This window comes from Anolis carolinensis, chromosome 5, assembly GCF_035594765.1.
Source record: "Anolis carolinensis isolate JA03-04 chromosome 5, rAnoCar3.1.pri, whole genome shotgun sequence".
NCBI lineage: Eukaryota > Metazoa > Chordata > Lepidosauria > Squamata > Dactyloidae > Anolis > Anolis carolinensis.
The window spans coordinates 144,154,255-144,176,287 of record NC_085845.1 but is presented as its reverse complement, the minus strand read 5'-3'; the positions used below and the strand labels follow the sequence as shown (position 1 = coordinate 144,176,287).

The window sequence follows — 22,033 nt, the reverse complement described above, 5'->3', positions numbered from 1 at the left end:
AATCTCCTTGCTGGATCTAAGAGATCTCCCAGGGATGTAACGGGGGACACGCTTTCTCAGGTAGCCTGGACCAAGGCCATGTAGGGCTTTAAAGGTCAAGAGGAGCACCATGAATTGGGCCCGGAAACTGAAGGGCAGCCAGTTTCATTACATTCAAATATAGGACAATTTACTACATAAAAACATCTCCAAATTATTTAATATCTTCCAATTACATAATATATAAAAATAAAAAAATCTCAGAACTCAATTTTTACTCCTATCTACAACTTTATTTTCTTGTAACATTCATGCAATTTCAACTGATCCAGCACAGCAAATGTGGCTATCTCACTGATGGGTATATAGAATTAAGAAGTGTCGTAAAACATGTTTGAAAAACCAAGTAGGCAATATATTATGGATTGTATCCAATTCTGTTCTTTGAACAGAATAGAAACTTCCAAGAGAACTTATTCCCCTCCTCGTTGCATCTACCCAAATCTGCTTTAGAGGGCTGTGCAATACAAATCCTTTCCTGCAACGCTGGATGTATGCCACAATCTGAATTCATCAGAAAATTCTTTAATCAAGATTTTACAGGAAATTTCTGTTATCAAACAGTTGGCCATTTGTGGTGGGAACAGCTGAACGTGAGGTTTGTTAGCAGAAAGGCAATGTTTTCTATTGCCATTGGGTGCTTCAGTTAATTCTTAAGAAAAATTCAAAAAAGTAATGGCAAACTGGTGTATGGAGCAAACAGAGTTATGATCTTAACATAATGCACTTTAAGGTAACTTCATTAACGTGACATTTTACATTAAAGATTTTTCAAACGAGTTTCACGGCTGGTTTGATTTCTTTATACCCATGACTGGGTGTAATGGGAGAACAAACTACATTATAATAGTAATTCGTATAAGTCTTTATGGCAGACATACAGCTAAAATATTCCTTGAAGTCGAAGAAAACCACAGATATTATTCTTTCATATCAACTTCTTCCTGTGAGGCTGATCTTTACAATTTTCACTCTCCATCTCTGAGCTATGGAATTCCAAAAAGTTGCAATGGTCTGGGTAAAGAGTAATGCTTTGGATGATTGGTGAAAAAAAAGATCAAGAATGGCATATGTATACACACACACACACAATGCGCATGCACATAAAAGGGGAAGGGGGAAAGGCTTCCATCATGAATGGGCTATGTTAAAGCTATCTGTAACTCTTTTAAGTTCTGAATCTAGAAATTGTACGCAGCCACTGAGACTACATTTCTAACCTTGGCTGACAGCAGTGGTATTTCTAAACTTTCAATGAGGCTTTTCCTATTATTATTAACTGAATACCTTCCCTACTAATTGCTAATGTATGAGTGAAAAAGTTTCATAACTGCAATGGTCTTTTCATGGACACATATACGCTGATTTCATGGGGTATATGAAAAAAATACCATAGTTTAAAGTCCTATGAATTATCCCAGTGACATTTTAATACATCAAAATGAACTACAGTTCATTTCCATTCTGTTTTAAATACTGGTTCTACTGACAGTCAAAAGCACAACACATAATAAAGCACTATATATCGCATCAAGTTACAAAAAAAATCAAGCGTTGGAGAAATTCATAGACAGAATATACGGCACATGAGTAAACTTGTTTATTTTGTGTGTTAATTAAGCTAGGCTTAATATATATCACAAATGGAACCATATTACAAGTGCATAATGTATAATTTTACAAATGTTTATCCTTCCTTAAAGGATTAGGGTCACTTTTAAAAGCAAAATTTACTTAGAAATAGAATCTAGAAAAAAGTTCTTTAAAATATTTTTTTCAGGAATTAAATACATATTAATTAAATTAGACCTTACTGTAATCAACCAAATACAGACTTGGGTGAAGCAAATTAGGTGAAATATGCAGACTCAAACATGTATTATTCAGGGTATTTTACCATTTCAAAATCTAATAATTTAACATGCAATAACCACGTCATAAGGCAATTCACAATGTCATTAAACAGAAGGAATGGTGTTTAATGGCAATATCCCAAACTTGGAACATACTGCTGGCATATAATACACTGCAACCCATTTTGCAATCTATTTGAACTGCTATCAAGAGATTCAAAACTGTTTCATTTCATTAATTTAAATGGAGCTAAAATCAGTTTTATTTACTGTGCCATATCTTTCAGCAAAGAAATCTATCCAATTAGATTGGTTCTCTTCCTCCATTTCAAAGCCATTGAATAATGTACACACATACAGTTCTTGTCCACATGATTTTGGCATGCAAGTCTGAAACCAAAATTTCTTTTTCATAATTTAGACAAATTTAACAAATGTAAGGTTAAAAAAATACAGCAGCATTTTACAGTTATTAGTACTAATGCCAGGTTTTGAAAGCTTGGTATTTCACTAACCCAATGAACACAAACTTTAAGAAATGGTAAAGGAAATTATGAATCCAGAAATTCCTCTGCATGAGCGGAATGAGCTTTTGACTGCACAAAAGTGTGTATTATCCACAGACCCATCTGTGTCCTTCTGAAACTTGGCTTCAAAGAGGCTTCAGAAGCCTCAGAGCTGTAGACTTAGGGAGGAGGGAGAGGAAGGAGGACGCAAAGAAGAAAAACCTGGCACCCTCTCTTTTCATTTGGACAGCAGGATCTTTGGATCCAACCAATGCAGTTTGTTGTGAGCAACTGCTGACTGCAGTGTCTTCCAGCTCATCTTGTTCATTATATTTATAATTACACAATAACTAATAAATGCTGATCCCTTTTAACACAGATTTCTGAAACAAGATTTACACCTATCGTCTTTCATGCTATACATTGTTCACAATTTGGAAAAAAATGGAAGGCCTTCATACATGTCAGCTTTTAATCTCATCCAGTCATTCAATCTCTGCAGAGTGTTTTTTTCTTGTGTTAATATTTTGGCAGCTTTTTTCAGTTTTTCTTCATTTCTTTCTAAATAACGGATGCCATCTGTCTGCAGCTGGTTAAGCTTTTCTTTACGATTTTCATCCAAAGCTATATCTTCATTCATCAGAGGATTAAATCGGAAGTAGGTGTCTGGGGGTAGAAGGGCATCCAGCATAGTATGGATCTCTAGTTTTGAAAGAAAAACAACAAGAACACAACTTTATTTTGGGAAAACATGCTGTTATGTAAACTGAAGACATTCTAAATTTGGTACTTTTGAAGAAAGAGGTTGGCAACATGTAGGAAATTCCAGAGAGAACTGGCAGTGTTGTTCAATAAAAAGCAAATTCAGCACATCTAATTATATAATTGTATTAAAAAAGTTGTGAGTAGATACATATAATGATGATAGATATTGGTGGGAGAGCCAGACCAAAAACTCATTTATGCAAAGATAAAGCAATGAAGAAAATAAGAATCCAATATATGGATTTAAAGAGAGCTGTAACATGATCTGTATAACTAGAAAGGTGAATGATTTCAATATAGGAGCTTTAAATACAGAGAAAACTAAAGTGCAGTGATGTAATAAAGCCATGATTTATAGAAGTGACATTCTGCATCTCTCTGACCATATATGTGCCTTCAAGTCAGCCGCTGATTTATGGCGAACACTTGAATTTCATAGTTTTCAGAGGAAAGGAATACACCATATCCTTCCTCTGAAATATACCCTACAGCTCCAAGGTGCTCTTCCACCCAAGTTCAAACCAGGTTGACTCTGCTAAACTGGAAATATTAGACTGGATCTGCTGCCTTCAGCACATTTAGAAAAATGGATTTTCCCAGCAACAATACATTGTAAAATAATCCTGTTGTACAGCAGAGTATTTGGGGGCAGCTTGCTATCGAACAGGCATTTGCGATCCATTGTATTCACTAAAGACCTGTTCTTGGGAGAAATTAAAACTGCTAGTAATTGGTTGAAGTTTTTCTGCCTGGAGAATCTTCTGCTGGTGATCTGATGTTGTATGGGTAGTATTATGTCCCACTTTCCTCTTTATCTTGTATTATATGGTTTTTATGGCTAAAGAATAATAGTCTACACTCTAGATTGCTCTCTGCCAACCTACTACACTGGGCCTTTGGTATCTGCTGAGATTTTGGTGCCAGACCTATCCCTTCCCAGATACCAAAATTTGTGGATGCTCAAATCCCATTATATACAATGATTTAATAAAACGGTGTCCCTTATATAACATGGCAAAATCAAGATATGTGCTTTGGAATTTAAAAATATATTTTTTCAAGGCACAGTTGGTTGAATTAATGGATGCAGAATCCATGGATACAGAGGGTCAACTGTATTATACAACTGTTAGTAGTCTTAAAAACTGAGTATTATGCTTTGGTCTGCTGCTCTTTTGCACACACAAAGCAGATAAGCATGGAGTAAGGAAAACCTGAAAGAAAACCTAGGTATGACTTTGAATGAAAATTAAAATCACAATGGCACATCCTAAAAATTACAGCTAACTGAAGAGGTGGGCAAAGAAGAAGGTAAAGTATATGCAAAAATATGTTTTTCCCATAAAAAAGACCAATACCTACAAAGTTGCATGTGTTTTTCCTGTCTCACTTTTCAGCTTTTTATTTTTTTTAAGTTGCTACCACTCTTCTGCTTTTCTTTAAATGAAGAATTAATGTATTGCTGCTAACAGGGAAAAACAGGCCTGACAGAATTACACTACTTATTATCGCCCACATTTTATTTGTCTGTCTACTCATAGTGCTTTCTTTCTTTCACCTCTACCCATTCATCATTTCTTTTTTCTATTTGAAACTTTTCAGATTGGCTCATCCACAGTTTAAACCTATTACACCTTCTTTCAAGTATAAATCTGGAGATGGTGGGTGAAATTTAATGAGAAAAAGGAACAAGTCAGTGAACACATCCACTGCTTTCTTCTCTTGGGTCCCTCTTACCAAGGACTTTTCTTCCAGACAAGTACACTTCTGTAATCAGAACCCATCCAAAATAAAATGAAATTGGAGAAACATTAGGGAGGCAACTCAGAATGAGCATTCCTGTTTCATGTGCTTCTTGCCCTTTATGTTAACCCTCTAAACCATTTTATTTATGACTGAGACAGACCATATTAAAAAACCATATGGGTCTGCCTGTCGTATGTGGTTTGAACTCATTCGCCCTGATTTTTTCCTATGAAATGTTGTACTTGTCTTCATTCCCAAAACTGAAATAAGGGACTCTAAACATACTGAAGTGAGACATGAAAATGCATCTGTAGGATTTAAAAAGACAAATATAAACTCAGGTAAGATTACTGGTAAGTAATTCAGCTGCAGTTATGGAGGGCACTTTTTCTTTTCCTGCTGTGAGCATGGAAAAAAGCTGATAGTATTTACATTTGGAGGATATCCCTTATTGGCATCAACTAGGGAATTAGTAATAGTTCAAAGGGGGGAAATCCTTACTTCTGTAGTAGAACAGAAAAATATTAATTGTCTTTAAAACCCCTTCTGCAATCCTGGTAACTATGAATAACTGATTATACAATACTGGGCCAGCAAGGCATTGAAACATCAAGCACTGTACCTGTACGATGACCCATCTAGTTTGGGGATCAATCTAAGCTCTTCAGGATATATTTGTACAAGACCGCATGAAGATACCAGGAAGTCAAAAACAAAGCACTTTTCTTTTTATCACATCTTCTATAATTCTTTTAGTTTTACCTTACTTTTCTTTTCTATTTAGCAATTACTAAATCCTGACAGGCAATTATTTATTTAAATAGTATTATAGCGAGAACTAGAGTTATTCATTTATTTCAAAATACAATAATAATTTTGTAAATACTATCCTGTACATATATACAATACAATCTAGGATTTTTTTCTCACTACTCTATTATTTCTATTTCTTTTTCTTATCTTCTTCATATCTATAAAGCTATCTATACTTTTTACTTTATTTTATTAATGTAATGAAAACTCTAATAAAGATTATAATAAAAAAGGATATATTCATACAAAAGGCCTTCTTGGGAGAGAGTGTCCCAATGATGTGAGGAGAGAAATGTCTACCTTAAAGTGAAGAAGCCTCTCTTCAAAATAAAATTACTTACAATGACCCATCTTGTTTGGGGATCAATCTGAAATCTTAACCATATTATATAAAAGGTCTTCTAGGGAGGGAGCATCCAAGTGAAGCAAGAGGGAAAATGTCTTTCCGTCTTCTTAAAGCAAAGAAGCCTCTCTTCAAAATAAAATTACTCATGCACATTCATATCCTAGCTACATCTATCTATAAAGTGTGACAATGTTAATTAATTATATGTGAACTATTGAATACAGTTAATCAAACAAATCCTTCAAAAATAATTTACTAAACTTGAAGTAGTAATACAATTCCTGATTATCTACTAATTTCTACACTGGTGAAAAATTGATGGAAAAACACATCAAAGTAAAATTTTCTTCCATTCTGCATATTCATTACCATTATCAGCGCCCAAACCTATAATAGCTGTTGCTTGATTACTATAATACTCATTTAAGAACTTCTCTGGAATTTCAAAGCTAGTACCTTTCTCGAGGATAAAGCTTTATATCCTTAACACCTCATCAGCATTATGGCCACACTTTTCAGATGTGAGGCATTCATCAATCAAAGCAAGATTACCAACAGAATAATCAAGATACAGTCGCAAGCAGTTAATTTAAATGCATATCTAGCAAGCTTTATCATCAACTGCCAGGACAATCCTTGTTCACCAAATATCGAACATATTAATCAGACAAAAAGGCCACATTTTAAATGTAACATAAACAGAGACTGATTTTAAATAATACATTTTAATTCTCTTTCTCTGTAAACCCAAAATCCTCATGTGGATGACCAGAGACAGGGATTAACAAAAGAATTCCAATTTGAAAAAGGTTATGGAACATGTCCTTGATGGAAACAGAATGCCTTTCGTGCTGATATTACTGGTGAATTCCATTTATTCATATCTCAACATAGCATCTGTTGTGTTGCTTCAAATCATAAAACTTCTAGTCCAATAGCCACAAAGAGCTGTTTGCCTGTAGTAGAAAACATTAATTACTAAGGACCAACCTTCGGTATCAGTAGCACTGCTTATGACATTAGTCAATTTAGCCTTCAAACTTGTGTAAGTGACGTGGGTTTTCCCCTCGCTCTCATATCGTCCTGTTCCCAAGGATACAACGCATTGTAGTGGCACATTTGGCCAAAGACATTTACACTCATGCACTGCCAAAGCTGTTGGATTATTTAAAAGCAGTCCTCCATCCTGTGAATTAAAACAAATCAGCATCATGAGTACATTATTACAGTATTATAAGATGCAATTTTATTCACTGACAAAAATGCATTAGTCTCTCGAGGAGATAGGGCAGTATATGAATAAAGATTTTGTTGTTGTTGTTGTTATTTCCAAGCACAACATTGTACATTCATTAAATAATGACAACAACATATAGAAACTATTAAGTTCAAGTTGTTTAGACCCATGTAAATTCACTTTCAAACCTTAAGCCTGGCTCAACAGAAAAGTGACAGCCAATCATTCTTTCAACAATACTATTATATGCCAACAGTTAGAGGCATCATTTTTTCCACTGCATTCTGCACTAACTAGACCACGCAGAAGAGCAGCCCCACAGTGAACACAGTAGTTGAGAGACGGGGGTCGCTGGTCTCTAGATTACTGTGTTTAAGCTACCCCTGTTAAGGCACAGCTGTAAAAGGCCACACTGGTCACTGCAGTTACTTGGGCCTGCAATGACAGTAATGGTTCTATAAGCAGTTTTGTTAAATCACCACATTTTCTCAATACCTCTTGCCAGCAAAAAGATAATGATAATAGCAGACAATGTCAAAAATATCCCTTCTGCTCCTTTAAAGTATAAGCCAACTATCTGAATGACAGTAAAAGAGAATGTCATTTTTACATACTGCATACTGGTCTAATATTGGGATAGACATCTGCAGCAGGGCCAAGTTTCAGCCCCATGGCTGGTCACATCACCCAAGAATAGAAACTAGAAGTCACTTCCAAGTGCACCTCCTCTATTCTAGTAAGGCTCATATTTGGGAGGTGTGTAGGGTGAATAAAATGGTAAAACACTACTCTAAGACACAATTATAACCTCCTGCACCAAGTAAAATGGTGGTTTTGAGGGGGGCCCAATACTCACAAAAACTCCATGAGACCCGCACACAGCCCATGGTTGCAGTTTCCCACTGTTGGTCTAGTAACAAAGATACTAAACCTCATTTATTAGGAGCCGTGGTGGGGTAATGGGTTAAACCCTTTTGCTGACCTAAAGGATGGCGGTTCCAATCTGTGAAACAGGGTGAGCTCCCATCTGTCAGCTCTAGCTTCCCATTTGGAGACATGAAAGAAGCCCCCCACAGGATGGTATCACATCCAGGCGTCCCTTGGGCAACGTCTTTGAAGACAGCCGATTCTCTCACACCAGAAGCAACTTGACTCAATTCGCTTCTGACATGATAAAAAAATTATTAACTCTAGGATTTCTCTTCTACTAAAAGCAAATTTCTAATCTAAATACATGGTTCATATTAAACTGTAAATAGCCATTTAGTCAGTCTGTTGATCAGTCAATCAATTATGTAAATAAGACCCCTAAATTACTTATTTTGAACCTAAACTGTTCTTGGGTACAAGCCCCAGGAAAACAATATGACAATAGTATGAAGATTTTAAAAAATAAAGATGGTTGCCATTCAGGAAAGCATAACTGAATACTGGGGGGAAGGGAGCAAGCAGAAAGGGTAGCAAAGTTCCATGCTTTATCATTTGACTTGAACCTGGCATCAGTTGACATGTTGGTTTGTTTGTCCCCTAATAAGCAAGAGAGAACCCATAGATTGTTCAAAGGTTTCTTTGTCAAGCTTGTTTGAAAATGGGAGAATACTTCAGAGTACAGTGCTCAAATGAAACAGTATGCCATACAGAAAGTTATTTGGTTCATTTGGGGGTATGCACTGGTACGCTGCTTGTATTCAACATGTATTACCTAACATTTTTTTCCACTGTACATTGGATAGGTTCATACATGTCCTGAACGTTGCGTGTGTGCGTATGTGTGTATGAATTCTGTGAATTCCCTCCTAGAGAACTGGTCAGATGTAGAACCACTGTTGAAGATCAAAAACAGTATAAACTGCCCAGGGAAAGTCTGACCTTATATAAAACAAATGCAACTGCTGCTTTAGTGGTTAGAAGAACACTTTTATATGAAAAATGGCTCCCACAAATAATACCACCGAGATGAGAAAGGAGCATGATTGCTGGAATTTGGGCTGAAAGAAAATGATGTTATCTGCTTACCTATGAAATATGACAGTACAGTAAGACCACCATATCTGCAGGGGCTATGTTCCCAGCCATAGACCTGGAAACCACAGATATGTCCCAATGCTTTTATATTTCGTAATTTGTAGTCCCAGCATATCAAAGAGTTGCCCTGGAGAATCTAGCAAACTAGGTCCCTTCAGAGTAACTCTTTGGTAACTTTCAGGGAAAATAATAGCATGGAATTGTTTGGAAGGCCTAAAAATCTTAGAGGGACCTTTCCCCCTGTACACAGGTAAGGTAACCTGTATATATGGGTTCCAAGGTTATGGGGATCTTACTGTAGTTTTCAAATCTATCTAATCCTTTCTAAACTGATCTCCTGAAACATATGCAATCAGGAAGTTAGAAGAAACTAAATTGACAACTGCACTAGAAATCTATTGACATTGGGGTGAGAGGAGGTTGACAAATACAGCCAGCTGCAAGGATGTTTTAGTGGTATTTTGGACCACATCTTCCTTGATACTTTTAATACTCAAACCCAACTTTTGTTTCAATGGTACAATGTATAATGACTAAAACACCCTTTTCTCAGTTTAAATTCATCTCATCCCAAGTATATCCAAATCACATTTATGCTTAGTATATTATTTCAACTACAGTGAATTCTTTATTTGTAAAAAGAAAAAAGAAACCACAGCTGCAGTAGATAAAATAGGGATACAGATCAGTGGCTTGAAGAGAAAGTCCTTTCACTAAGCTTTCTGTACAATCTACAAAAGCTTTTTGAACTCTTCCTGGACCAAGCAATACACTGTGACTTCAGCAGAAGTGAGACGAATAGAAGACTCTTAGTGCATATTTTATAATTTCGGCTAAAATCAGATTTTTCTCAACTTCACATAAAAACCCCCGTTTTGCTCTATGAATAAGTCCACTGGCTAGAGTTTCATAACCTAATTTTAAAGCTGATTATACAAAATATAAAAGCACATAATTGTAGCCAGACACATTCAGATTTAATGTGATTTTAAAAACCTAAACTCAAAGGACAGAAGAGGGACATGCAACTTATATCACTGTAATAGTTTCAGGTGAGAAAACCATGCAGTTCCCACAATACTTAACTCTTGGCTGTGCAAGTTTGGACAGATGGAATGGGCAAATAACATTCCCCATTCTTGATGCAAGAGTATACTCTACCTAGCCAAACAGTTCAATATAGTCATCCCATTTATTCATTTCAAACTGAGGGGAGGAATAATGTATCCTTCCATATGTTGCTAGATCACAAATCCCAGTAGCCCTAAGCAGCATAGCTAAAAGTGTTAAATGCTGGAAACTGCAGTCTAACAACAGAACATATGGAAGCCACATGATTGTCAAAAGAGATCAGTCTAACATAATTTTACTTTGCTGAGAAAGAAGAATATTCAGTATTGAAATAACTCACATCTAATGTATTTTAAGGACCCACCATAAACTTCTTAGCCTGACCACCATTCTTGTATAAAGAGAATGAACGCTGGTCTTACGTTGGACTCTAACATAACAAACTAAAAGGCAACAATGTGTTGTTGAAGGCTTTCATGGCCGGAATCACTAGGTTGCTGTGAGTTTTCCAGGCTAGAACATGGCCATACAGCCCGGAAAATTCACAGCAACCCACTAAAAGGTAATAGCTTTAAGGAGGTATTTTCCTTTAACAAATGGCAAAAGACTTCAAATTAGTAAATAATCACATGCTCTAATGCAGACAATTCATCTTTGGACATGTAACACATTGTACGGTTGCTGGTATTCTATTTACAGTATCTATTTGCATTCCCAAGTGTGGGGCATATGCTTGAGTAATCATTTAATCTAAATGTCAAGGGAACATTTGTCAAAACTTTGGGGTTGCTGAAAGACTAACGCCAAATGTAGATATTCACAAGTAGAGCCACTTTAGGACATCCTAGGCATGAAATATCTTATCCTTAGATACCTGCATCATGTGTAAGAAAACAATCTACTTCAAAATGAATATCCAGTAAACAAACATCCATATGAAGTGTATGCACAAGCTTTGGGTTTTACCGAACTGTGTGGCAACTGGCCAAAGCTGACAAGCACTTCATCCCATTTATTCTCCTGTCACTTCTCATGTTGCCTTTCCTTGCCCTCTATTTTGTCTTCTCTGCTCTCTATTTATTCTTATTCCAACTTCTGTGATTCTCTCTTCACAACTTCCCAAATATAACATGAGCCACCTCTACTTCTCTTTGTAGTCTTGCATTCTTACACTGATCCCATGCCCTGCTGTTGCCACCGGCCCAGTGGGAACATTTCAAAGATTTAATCTCTTCTATACCAGCATTGACTGAAAATAAAATTCAAATCTAACAACTCAACCTTAAAAAGAAAGAAGGGGGCGCAAAGAAGAGGAATACATTATTTGACAGCTATTACAATGCCACCACACAACCTTGATCTCCGGGTACTTTCTTGTATTAAAGTGTTTGCTTAGTTTTAGATTAGAACTTATAAATGTCAGACAGGCAACTGTCAAAGGAATTTATCTACACCACTTGTTTCAAAAGATCCCCCTTTTAAAAGTGTGTAGGGAACAAGTCACAGGGCAAAAGACTGCAACTTGTAACTTAGTCTTGATTATTCCTTGCAGACTCAAGGAAAGTGATCTCTCTCTCCCCCCCCCCCCCCCTTTTATAAAAGAAATCCTACTTTATATGCTGCCCTCAAAAGCAGTAAGGTCAGAAAATTCAGAAGGCTTCCTTAGAGATTAGCTCCACTGAAATTAACACATTAAAGATACCGATAATCACTTCTGCTCAACTCTGTCCCTTTAATATTTATCTTATTTTCCTTTCCCTTTTTGTAAAGCACTGCTGATTTCCACATTGTTCATGGTGAACGATGGGAGGAGATAATTCAAATAATGCAGGCAAGTTGCTAACTCCTATTCTTCCTGAAATTCAGTAATTCAGAATCTAGTTTTGGACAAGTAATAGAATTTTTCAGAATGCCTTACAGTTGTTTGGCCTTGTGAAACAGGATGCTAGTACACTATGGTCCACAACAATCATGTCAAAAATGCACTCATTCTTGTTAGGAAGAGGCTACTGGGTTGGCTTTTGAAGACTGTTGTTTTTAAATTTTTCAGCAGTACTTTATATTTAGAATTTTTGATAGCGTACACTGAATGGGGTAGAATTTCAACAGTTGTCTTATTGCGCCTGGTGCTTCCCCACCCTTTGTCCTAAAAGCGGTTTTCACTTCAGCACAGAGAAGTTATGTGAACTGAATACCATGGTACTGAAAGATGTGATTTAGCAAAGCCAATTCCGATACTTGGAGCTTGCTGCCTCCATAGCAACCACTTCACCTCAATGCCTGTGCAGACATGCTTTGCATTTCTAGTTCATTTCCACAGACTTGCTCTGTTGTTTACCTTCATTGTATTTGCAAAAAGAAGACTCTGGGCTAGCACAAAATACTGGAGGCAACAAAGATTTGAAACGGACGTTTTCCCTTGCAGGCTGCCCTTGCAGGCAGGGTTTTTTCTAAATTAAATTAAACACTAAAATATTAATGTTACAATTCTGTTACATGCAGAAATGGTTTTAAAAATAGTTGCTAAAAATGTTTTTACTTACTGACTTCTTTTCATTGATACATATTAGCAGAGACATTCCAATAAAACTGTGATAAAGCTTTAGTGTCAACTGTTTTGTATATTTTTCAGCTTATAAGTATTTTACAGCAACTTGAGTGGATCCAGGATTTTCAACTAATAGAACCAAAATAAGAGTGAACATTAATAGTATATGCTTAATTTCAGGAAATGCTATATAGTTTAGAAGTGTGACAATATAAGTGAGGCAGGCAATTGCTGCTTTTGCATCTTTGAATGCAGGTGTGAGGATTCCAGAGGTCATTTGGCTTCAGCTCCCATCATTCCTGAGCAATAATTAAACTGGTTGGGTCTGATAGGAGCATTATCTGGAATGCCATTGATGTCCAAAACTAATTTGAAAGAATATTATCATCACTCCAGCTCTATTAGACCATATTATATTGAAATGCTTCGAGTAGAATTAAGTCCTAAAAAGGGGGAAATGATGATTCCACAATAATGGTTATGACCCACATTCTCCTGCTCTCTTTCAGTCCCTCTCCATTATGGAAGGCTACAAAAACAACAGGAACTAGTTTCAAAAACGATTAAAGGCTACATTGGGGAAAGGAGGAGAAGAGAAAAGGTTCAATTACATGGTGCTAGCAGCCAAGCATTACAAGGGAGTGTGATGTCCCTTTGAAATTGGAAACCCAAACCCCATACTTAGTTTTCTCATCTACATGACAGATCCATTTATAGTCCCTATTCATGACAACTACAAAATCACAGTCCTGACACTTGTAAGTTGTCTAGAGATCTAAATTGCCTTCTCTCACACATTTGATGGCAGGAGTAGTCACAAGAGATGGGCAGAGAGTGCCAATAAGTCTGGGCCCAGTACAAGCCCAAAGGGGAAAGGCAAGTGCTGGTCTTGAAGGTACTGATACTGTGTCTGGACTGGCAGCTGACTATGTCATCGAAATTCCACAGCTTCCCTCAGTGTAGTTTTATTCCCTGCTGATTTCTAATGCTGGAATTGAATACAATGACAGTATGGCATGGGACACATTCCTAGGAGAAAGCACTCTTGTCAAGTTCTAGGATTCATAACTAACTTAAAATCTGCTACTACCAGTTGAAATACTGCACCCCAAACTCCATGCCACAAATAATAGATGGGGGTCTTTGCCTATCTCCATCCCAGTTTCAGGCACACAAGTCCACATTATGACAGAAATGCATCTTGTGCTTTGTTAAGCTATAACAATGAGCCTACATGTATGTGAAACTGGCCCTATCACTCAAGCAGAGAAAGAAATACAATGCTCAAAAACAACTTCCTATAGGGACAAGAAGAAAGGATTTTTATTGTCATAATATGGAATCTGTATACTCTAGATTTGGATGCTAGAGATGCACACCACACATGTAATTGTCCATTATAAGACCTTTCTTGTGCTCTTTGTGCTCACATGGAGTAGGATGTGTTGTTGATGGTGAAAAGATGCTACCATCTCCATACTGCCCTTTTCTCAAATGCGTGGTTCTAGGCACAATGCTGATCTGAGATGTTCTGGACAAATGCCTGAGCCACAGGAGTATCCGAACCATCTGTTCAGACACCACTTGACGTCAAGACGCTCAGACTCAAAGTAATTGGAGGAAAATGTACCTTGGAGCTGTTATTCTTCTTGTTGCCACAAGTATTGGGTTTTATTTTCCTCCTTTCCTCTGCATAATTTGCACCTGTGGTCATTTTCATCTTGCTACAGCTACCTTAGTCAGCGTCATACCCACACCTGTGGAATAATGACTATGCAGTTTGGGAGCAGCATTGTGTGTATATATATTGGAAATGTCAGCACAATAGGATGAGATTTAATGGGCTCTGGTATTTTTGTTTTTCCTACTCTCTCTCTCCTTGAAATGGGGAACAGAAAACGCAATAGGACTAGCCCCGAGTGAACAACACACCATAAGGCTTCTGAACAACTGAAAATTTGGAGAAGGAACTGTAAATATACCTGACTTAAACAACCTGTTTGAAATTACTACCCACGATAACACTACTCCCTTAATTATTCATGATAAAGTTAATGGTCCTCTATCAGTAGCTTTTGACAACAACTTGGCTGTATATCATGAAGGAATGTCCTTGGAGTCAAATGAAACAGTTGCTTAAAAGAGAATTCCCTCATTACAGAGATAACATAACATACAGGGCAAACAATAACCCCGACATTGTGATGACCCAATGTCTTTTTACAGCCCACACTGTTGTTTCTATCTTTGAACGGCTAGAAAAAATAGTGGGACAGTTGGAACTTCTTAAGCTTGCTCTTGACCACTTCACTCAGAAAATATATACTGGAAATAAAATTCCACGTCATTTTAAAGAGAGTATTTTATGAAATAATCACCCAACAAGGGTCATATCCTTCTTACCCTATTTTAAGATCCAATACAAAAGGCAAGAGGGGATACTCTTCCTCTCACCAGCAGCCAACTTTCTTTTTACATAGAAAGCATATTAGAGAACTTTTTTTTAAAGTCACTCTCAATAAATATATAGCTGATATGAAAAGGAGGAAGCTTCTGGATTCATCTGAATCCCATTGCTCCATATTTACAGAGATGCATTTCTTTTTAAACATTAGGATAGTTACCAGGGGACAATCAGCAGCATAATGGCAGATTGTCTACATACTATCTGCAAGTGTGATGATTTTAATTTTTGGTGAGAGTTAGACCTTCGTTTTCAATTGAAAATTTCCAGGTTAACACTTCACAATGTAATTTCTGCCTTTCAGAAATTAAATATTTAAGATGGCAGTCTAAATGTTATTAATATGGTTCCTCTAGTTCAGCAAAAGGACTACTGTATTTGTTTTAAAGAAATTCTAATGAAAGCATAATGAACTGCTCTTAACATTTCCTTCCCTCATCAAAAAAGAAAAGAAAAAAGAAAAGAAATTATCTGGGCAGAAAAATCTTCAGTTCTTCCATGGCCAGGCTTGCAAATATCACAGAGATAAGGAAAACCTAGGTAACAGCACATTAGCTGTACTTCATGGTAAATTGACAAGAGTAAGGCTTTTCACATGCTGATAATCTTGACTGTAAGGTCCCTTCTACACAGCCATATAATCCAGAATGTCAAGGTAGAAAATCCAACAATATCTGCTTTGAACTGGGTTATCTGAATCCACACTGCCATATATTTCAGTGCAAAGCAGAAAATGTGGGATTTTATTCAGCTGTGTGGAAGGCATGTGAGTAACAACTATCAGTATGAACACTGGTTGAACAGTCTTAAGTAACCACAGATTTTCAAAACAGGACGAAGAAGAATACTGATATCTGCTGCAGCAATTGTAACAGCAAAGCAATTTTAAGGACAAAAATTCACTGTCTTGTACCATTGTGGAAATGTTCAGAATGAAAAAAAAAAAGGATGGAAGAGGACCAGGTCGACAAATTTCATTTCATTTCTAGCAGCCTCACACCCACTGCTTTAGTATAAAAAAGTATCTAAGGTAGCCATACAACTGTGTCTGTAAAGTTTTCCTCCTGCATATTCTGGAGTTAGAACAACAAGCATTTTGAGGAATGCTTATTTTTTACACTTAAGGTTTATTTACAGGTACAAATTTAAAGTTTTGGTACTCTATAAAGGCTTATACAATTTGGGTCCAGGCTATCTGGAAGGCCATAACTCCCCATATGAACCTGCTCAATTTTTTGAGATCTCCACAGAAAATATTTTTCTCAGTCTCCCAAGTGATGTTTTGATTCTTCTTGGTTACCATTTTTGATGTTCTTTCCACAGGAGACTAGGCTGGCCCCCTTTTTGCTCTCCATCTGGAAGCAGGTGAAGGTATTTTAAAATTTAGATGAGCTCTTAGCCATTAACTAGTTATTCTGTAATGGTGGGAGGGAACTATACATTCTTCAAAATGTCTTAAGATTTGAATGCTTTTCAACTGTGTGGTCTTTAATATGACAGTTTAGTTCTCTATTTTCCCCCTGCTTTATACAATTGCATCCTATTTAATATACTATTTAAAACTGCCTTGGGTCCTGCCCTAGGTGAAAGGCAGAATATATATAAATAAATTAATAAAATTACATTTCAAGTCAGCATGGTGCAAGGTTCCCCCCCCCCCCCTATTCTCTTAGCACATGCTTGCAACACTGGCTTAAGATCATTTTGCAAGGATATGGTGTTTTCCTTTTTATCTACTTGCGTTATATGCCACAAGGCATTGTAGAAGTCTTGATCATTATGCACACATCCTAGTGGGTGGCATTTCAGTCTATAGCATCTAGTAACTCTTAAGCAGCAGTGATAGTTTAGTGATTCCAGGTTCTACTGAAAGATCACAGTAAGTAGTGTCTTAGATGCTTTTCATATCAAATTCCATGTAGAATAGGAATATGGGAACTCTTAAACTTGTCACCCTGGTCCTCCTTGTCTTTGCTATTTTAGTAAACTAAGACAGAACTTTGATAAACCATATGAATGAAGTCCATCGATACAATATAGTGTTTTAACAGAAGAAATAATTTCCAAACAAATAAAATCAGCGCAAATCAACGAGTTAGCCATTTTTCATAAACATCCATTATACAGATTTGAAGATGGTAAAGTGGGCCCTTAATATTGCTGGGTTTCTGATACCAAAATCACTATCTCTATTCTGTGCATGTTGTTCCTTCATTCAGTACCAAATTTTCCGTTAAAGAAGTAATGTCCAGATACACATGCACTTCATTCACTGAGGTGTGCCTGAATTCTCATGTCTTTATTTCATTGCTATTTTTTATTATATTTTATGGTGCAGCTCTTAAAAGGCTGAGCAGACAAAGCTAACAGAATAGACATTATTTCTTATATACTGGACAGTCGTATGTTTTCAATAGGAATCTCTTCTAGTCATCTAAGTGTTATTCCCAACTACAGTACACATAATTATTCCCATCTACAGCACTGAATGGCAAATCAATATAAGTCCTATGGATTCAACAGGCCCACTCCAACTAGATTCATGTCTATGGTTATAATGTTTTTTCACTATACGACAAGGTTAAACCCTTGTGCCGGCAAGACTGCTGACTGAGAGCGGGTGAGCTCCCTCTGTCAGCTCCAGCTCGACATGAGAGAAGCCTCCCACAAGGGAGCAACATCCTTGCAGATGGCCAATTCGATCACACCAGATGTGACTTGTAGTTTTTCAAGTTGCTCCTGACACACACAAAACTATACTACATAGTATGGGTATGGCTCATGATGCCTCTCTTTCAATAGGATATTATTTTACACAATTGAAATTCAAGGGCATCCATGGGGTTTTGAATTACACATCAGTGCTGTGAGTCTGTCAGAGCTATTTGGACCATTCAGTTGCAAAGGGCATATTTCAGCACCAGAAGGACAAAAGCTTCCCTTCCCCCTTCACTGAATAAGGGACCTCACTAGTCTTTCTACAGTTAAATATATAGCCTATACACAAAAAGAAAATTAGTCTGACATTAGGACCACACATACTGACCTTGACATTTGATTCCTTGATAATTTTATAATCAATATGAGTTCATACATTTTTTTTGTTTCCCCATTTCCTTAGCCTCGCCTCTTCCTTAGTCTAAGTATAAAAATCAATCCATATACACATAATAAAGAAATCAAAATCTAATATTTCTTTTACTTCTGTGTAGAAGAAAACAGGGCACAGAAATCTCTCATATCCTTTCTTTATGGATGTGCTTTACTTATAGTAAATTAGTGACATTTGAAACAGCCCTCAGAGCCTCCATACTGTCGCACATCAAAGAACTGGTATACTTAATAAACTGGTTCATTAGGCAGGAGGAAGCACCAAAGACAATGAATTTTTAATGCCATGTATCAAAGTGGAAAGCAACGATTAGAATATCATATAATCCTCACAGCAGATTCCCTGCCATTAAGGTTTGTCAACATGTCTTGAAACTTGCAGAATGTGTGAGAGATCACACAACCGTTCCACCTTTACGATCAGGTTAAATATGCCACAAATAATACAGCTTTATTTAACAATTGGTCCATAAGGCGGAGTAAATAATGAAAAATGGTCTACTGTGTAAATGCTTGGAAAGGACACATGGTTAACATGATTTCACTCTTGATCAGTAAAGTACATAATATTCTCTCTTTCTCCATCCATATCAGTCCTGCCCAGGAATTACTCATCAAATTTTCCTGGACACAAAAGCAGAAAGTATCTACAACCCGAACACTTCTTAATTGCTTCTGTCACAAGGAAATTCGCAAGGAAAGCCCCCAAGTGAAAAGAAACATATCCTTTTCAGATGTCATTTTATTTTTCATGAGAAGAAAGTGAGTAGAGTCAGCCAGGCATTCTCCCATTCTGTTTTGGGTAAACTGTGGTGAGTGACACCTGACCAGAGCTAGAGTTTATTGCAAATCTGCCTATATTTGGCAATAATTTAAATTGCTTCCTACATAAAATGCAAGATGCAGAATAATCTATATTCTTGTTGAATTTGATTTCCCATTTCATATCTAACTGTATTCCTACGATCTCAGTTCCCTTGTGTTCATGCTACTTAGTTCTGAGTGTTTAAACAAAAACATTAGCACAAACCTGATGAAGGTCATTACCCAGTACATACTCCTGGAAATACCCGGGGGCAGCAGACGATGCTCTGATAGCTTGCCACAGCTTGTACTGGCAGCCCCCAAGATAGTGAGACTTGACTCCAGGAAGATGATTGTAATTTCTAAAAACAAAGGCTTTCAGTGGCGTTCCTCGGCTAACAATGGTACTTATTGCAGCCACCTAATGACACAAGAAAATACACATTTATCGCTATTTGGTAACAGCATTTTTTACAACTTTAACAGAAAATATGTGATGCATGGTATTCACTCCTGCAGACTACGCATATTTATTTCAATTGAAAGAAATGTCAAGTATAGAAACCAAAATATGCCCATATATACAGAATTTTGAAAAATCAGCCCAAATGAACTGATTTACATCCATAGTAGACAAGAGTAAATCTGAAATGATTTTACAATGTTTAAATATATTTTACTAGGTTTTTCAAAAATGATGATCACTCAGAATTGTTTAAAGAAATAAAATTACTTTGCTGAATTTTAAATGACAGAATAAGCTAGTGATTTAGGTACTTCAAGTACTTTACATGTTCCATCCTCCAGGGGTATGTATCAAAGGGCAATATTTTTGATAATTTTTTAGTGTCAGATAAGATGTTTTCAGGAGTGGTACTATGGGAAGTAGGGATTACCATTTCACTCAGCTATGCATTTGTCAGAGATCATGTCTTGTATGTAAACACTATGAAACAGATATTTTAAATGTGTAATCACACATTATTTTTATTCCATAGTTGGGAATCTGAAAATTAAAGCGTAAGATCACAGCTATCAAAACCTTAAAACTGACAATCGTCTCTGAAGTGTTCAGAGGGAATATTTTCTATTTCTCCCCTTTTAAGAAAGAGATGTTGTATTTGCAAGATAATTAAATTCCATGTTGGTAATACATGTTAGGAGTACTTACGTCTTCAGCATCTTCATACAGTAAACACTAAAGACTATGTTTATGAGTTAAAGTAAATATATCCTAATTATTTTTCCTTTTCTCAGTGTAGAGAACAGTGATATAATCAAACTGTCGCATAACTGAAAGAGCAGAATGAATCATTCCCAGATTTAAATTCACTAACTATTGTTCCACTCCCCCAAGAAGAGCTTTTTTGAAACTATCACTTCTCTGTGCAGCTTTCTTAGCAAAATCTCATGACAGCTCAGCACATGGGAGTGACAGGAGGTTAGAAATCCCTTCTCAAAACAATCAAGCATTTCAGAGATACAGATGAGAGTTAACATGCTACCCTTCCAAGAATATTACCCCTAGAAATGTGCTTTGATATAATGACACTTACAGCTCAACAAATAATACCTTGACACTCTTAACAAGTGAAAGGGCATATATATCTATTTGGATCCTCTTTCAGGCTTTCCTTTGTTTGAAGTAACATTCAAAAAGCCTGCATTTATCTATTAGTGTACTTTCTCCTCTATCTGCACAATTAGAAATGAAATAGTTTTGTTCAATAGTTTTAAAAATCATAGAATTCTCATGTGAAGAATTGAATTGGCGTAACACTCATCATTCCTATGACTTGAATATATCAGCAGTGAATGTTGCTAACATAAGCCACTGCTTGTCAGTACTTAACAAAGTAGGACAAGATCCTCTGCCCCTACAGCTGTTAGAAATGATAATTGCACAGACAAAAGATAACTCATGGATACATTTTTCTAAAGCTACATTAATTAGCTAGGGATAACTTGCCTTAAAACTGTGTTCAAACGAAAGCATGTTTAATTTATTAGGTTCAAAAAGGTTCACACACACAGCACTCCACTATACCTTTTATATAAGCTGCAACTGCATACAGCAGGGAGAATGCTTGGCAGGAAGTAGCGAGGCAGCACCCGTAGGACTTTTGCACCTGGAGAAAAAACAGCTAAGGTTGCTCTCCCAGATCTCTAGCACTTCCTGGATCTGTAGCAAAATTTCCCTTTCCAGGTGCTGAACTGCTGTTGGGTGCTGCCTGGACACTTTATGCAGGCTTTGGGGTGCTACAATTGCCTCTCAATTTTTAGGGGATTTAAAATGTACCCGAAAACAAGAGGATAAAATCTGAGGATCGGGTTAATGTGACATCTTTATAGAGATGACATGCAGTTTTGCCTGTCTTGCATCAGCCTGTGTCAGGACACATATAGAAACCAAAAGAGGCAACTGGAAAAGCTTTGGGACAGATTAAGCAAGATGAAACTTAATCTGGGCAAAAAGGGGGTAGAACGCATGGGGAAATCTGATTATCTGGATGGGAGTTCAATCCATTGTGGAAGAATTAATATTTCACCCGTATGACCTGGTTTGCAACTTGGGAGATCTGCATTTACATTCTTAACATAGGTTTAATGAGAGACAAGGAGAAGCTATGAACTGCATAGGCTCATTCACCAGTTCAAACGTTCTGTACAAAGAGCAAATCTTCTCACAGTTATAAATGCATTAG

The 22,033-nt window shown here is 36.7% G+C and overlaps 1 protein-coding gene across 2 annotated transcripts in view; it reads right to left on the bottom strand.

Annotated features, from left to right (window-relative positions):
• Window positions 1-1,617: 1,617 nt before the first annotated feature.
• Window positions 1,618-22,033, bottom strand: part of pnpla8 (patatin like phospholipase domain containing 8) — a 37,516-nt gene continuing 17,100 nt past the window's right edge. For both annotated transcript variants that reach the window (XM_003221199.4, XM_016993854.2), the window contains exons 8-10: window positions 19,555-19,749; window positions 7,059-7,254; window positions 1,618-3,100 (exon numbers count right to left, since the gene is read on the bottom strand). In XM_003221199.4, the coding sequence (XP_003221247.1) occupies window positions 2,826-3,100; window positions 7,059-7,254; window positions 19,555-19,749 (666 nt within the window). In that variant the 3' untranslated portion in view covers window positions 1,618-2,825. The remainder of the gene's footprint in view (window positions 3,101-7,058; window positions 7,255-19,554; window positions 19,750-22,033) is intronic.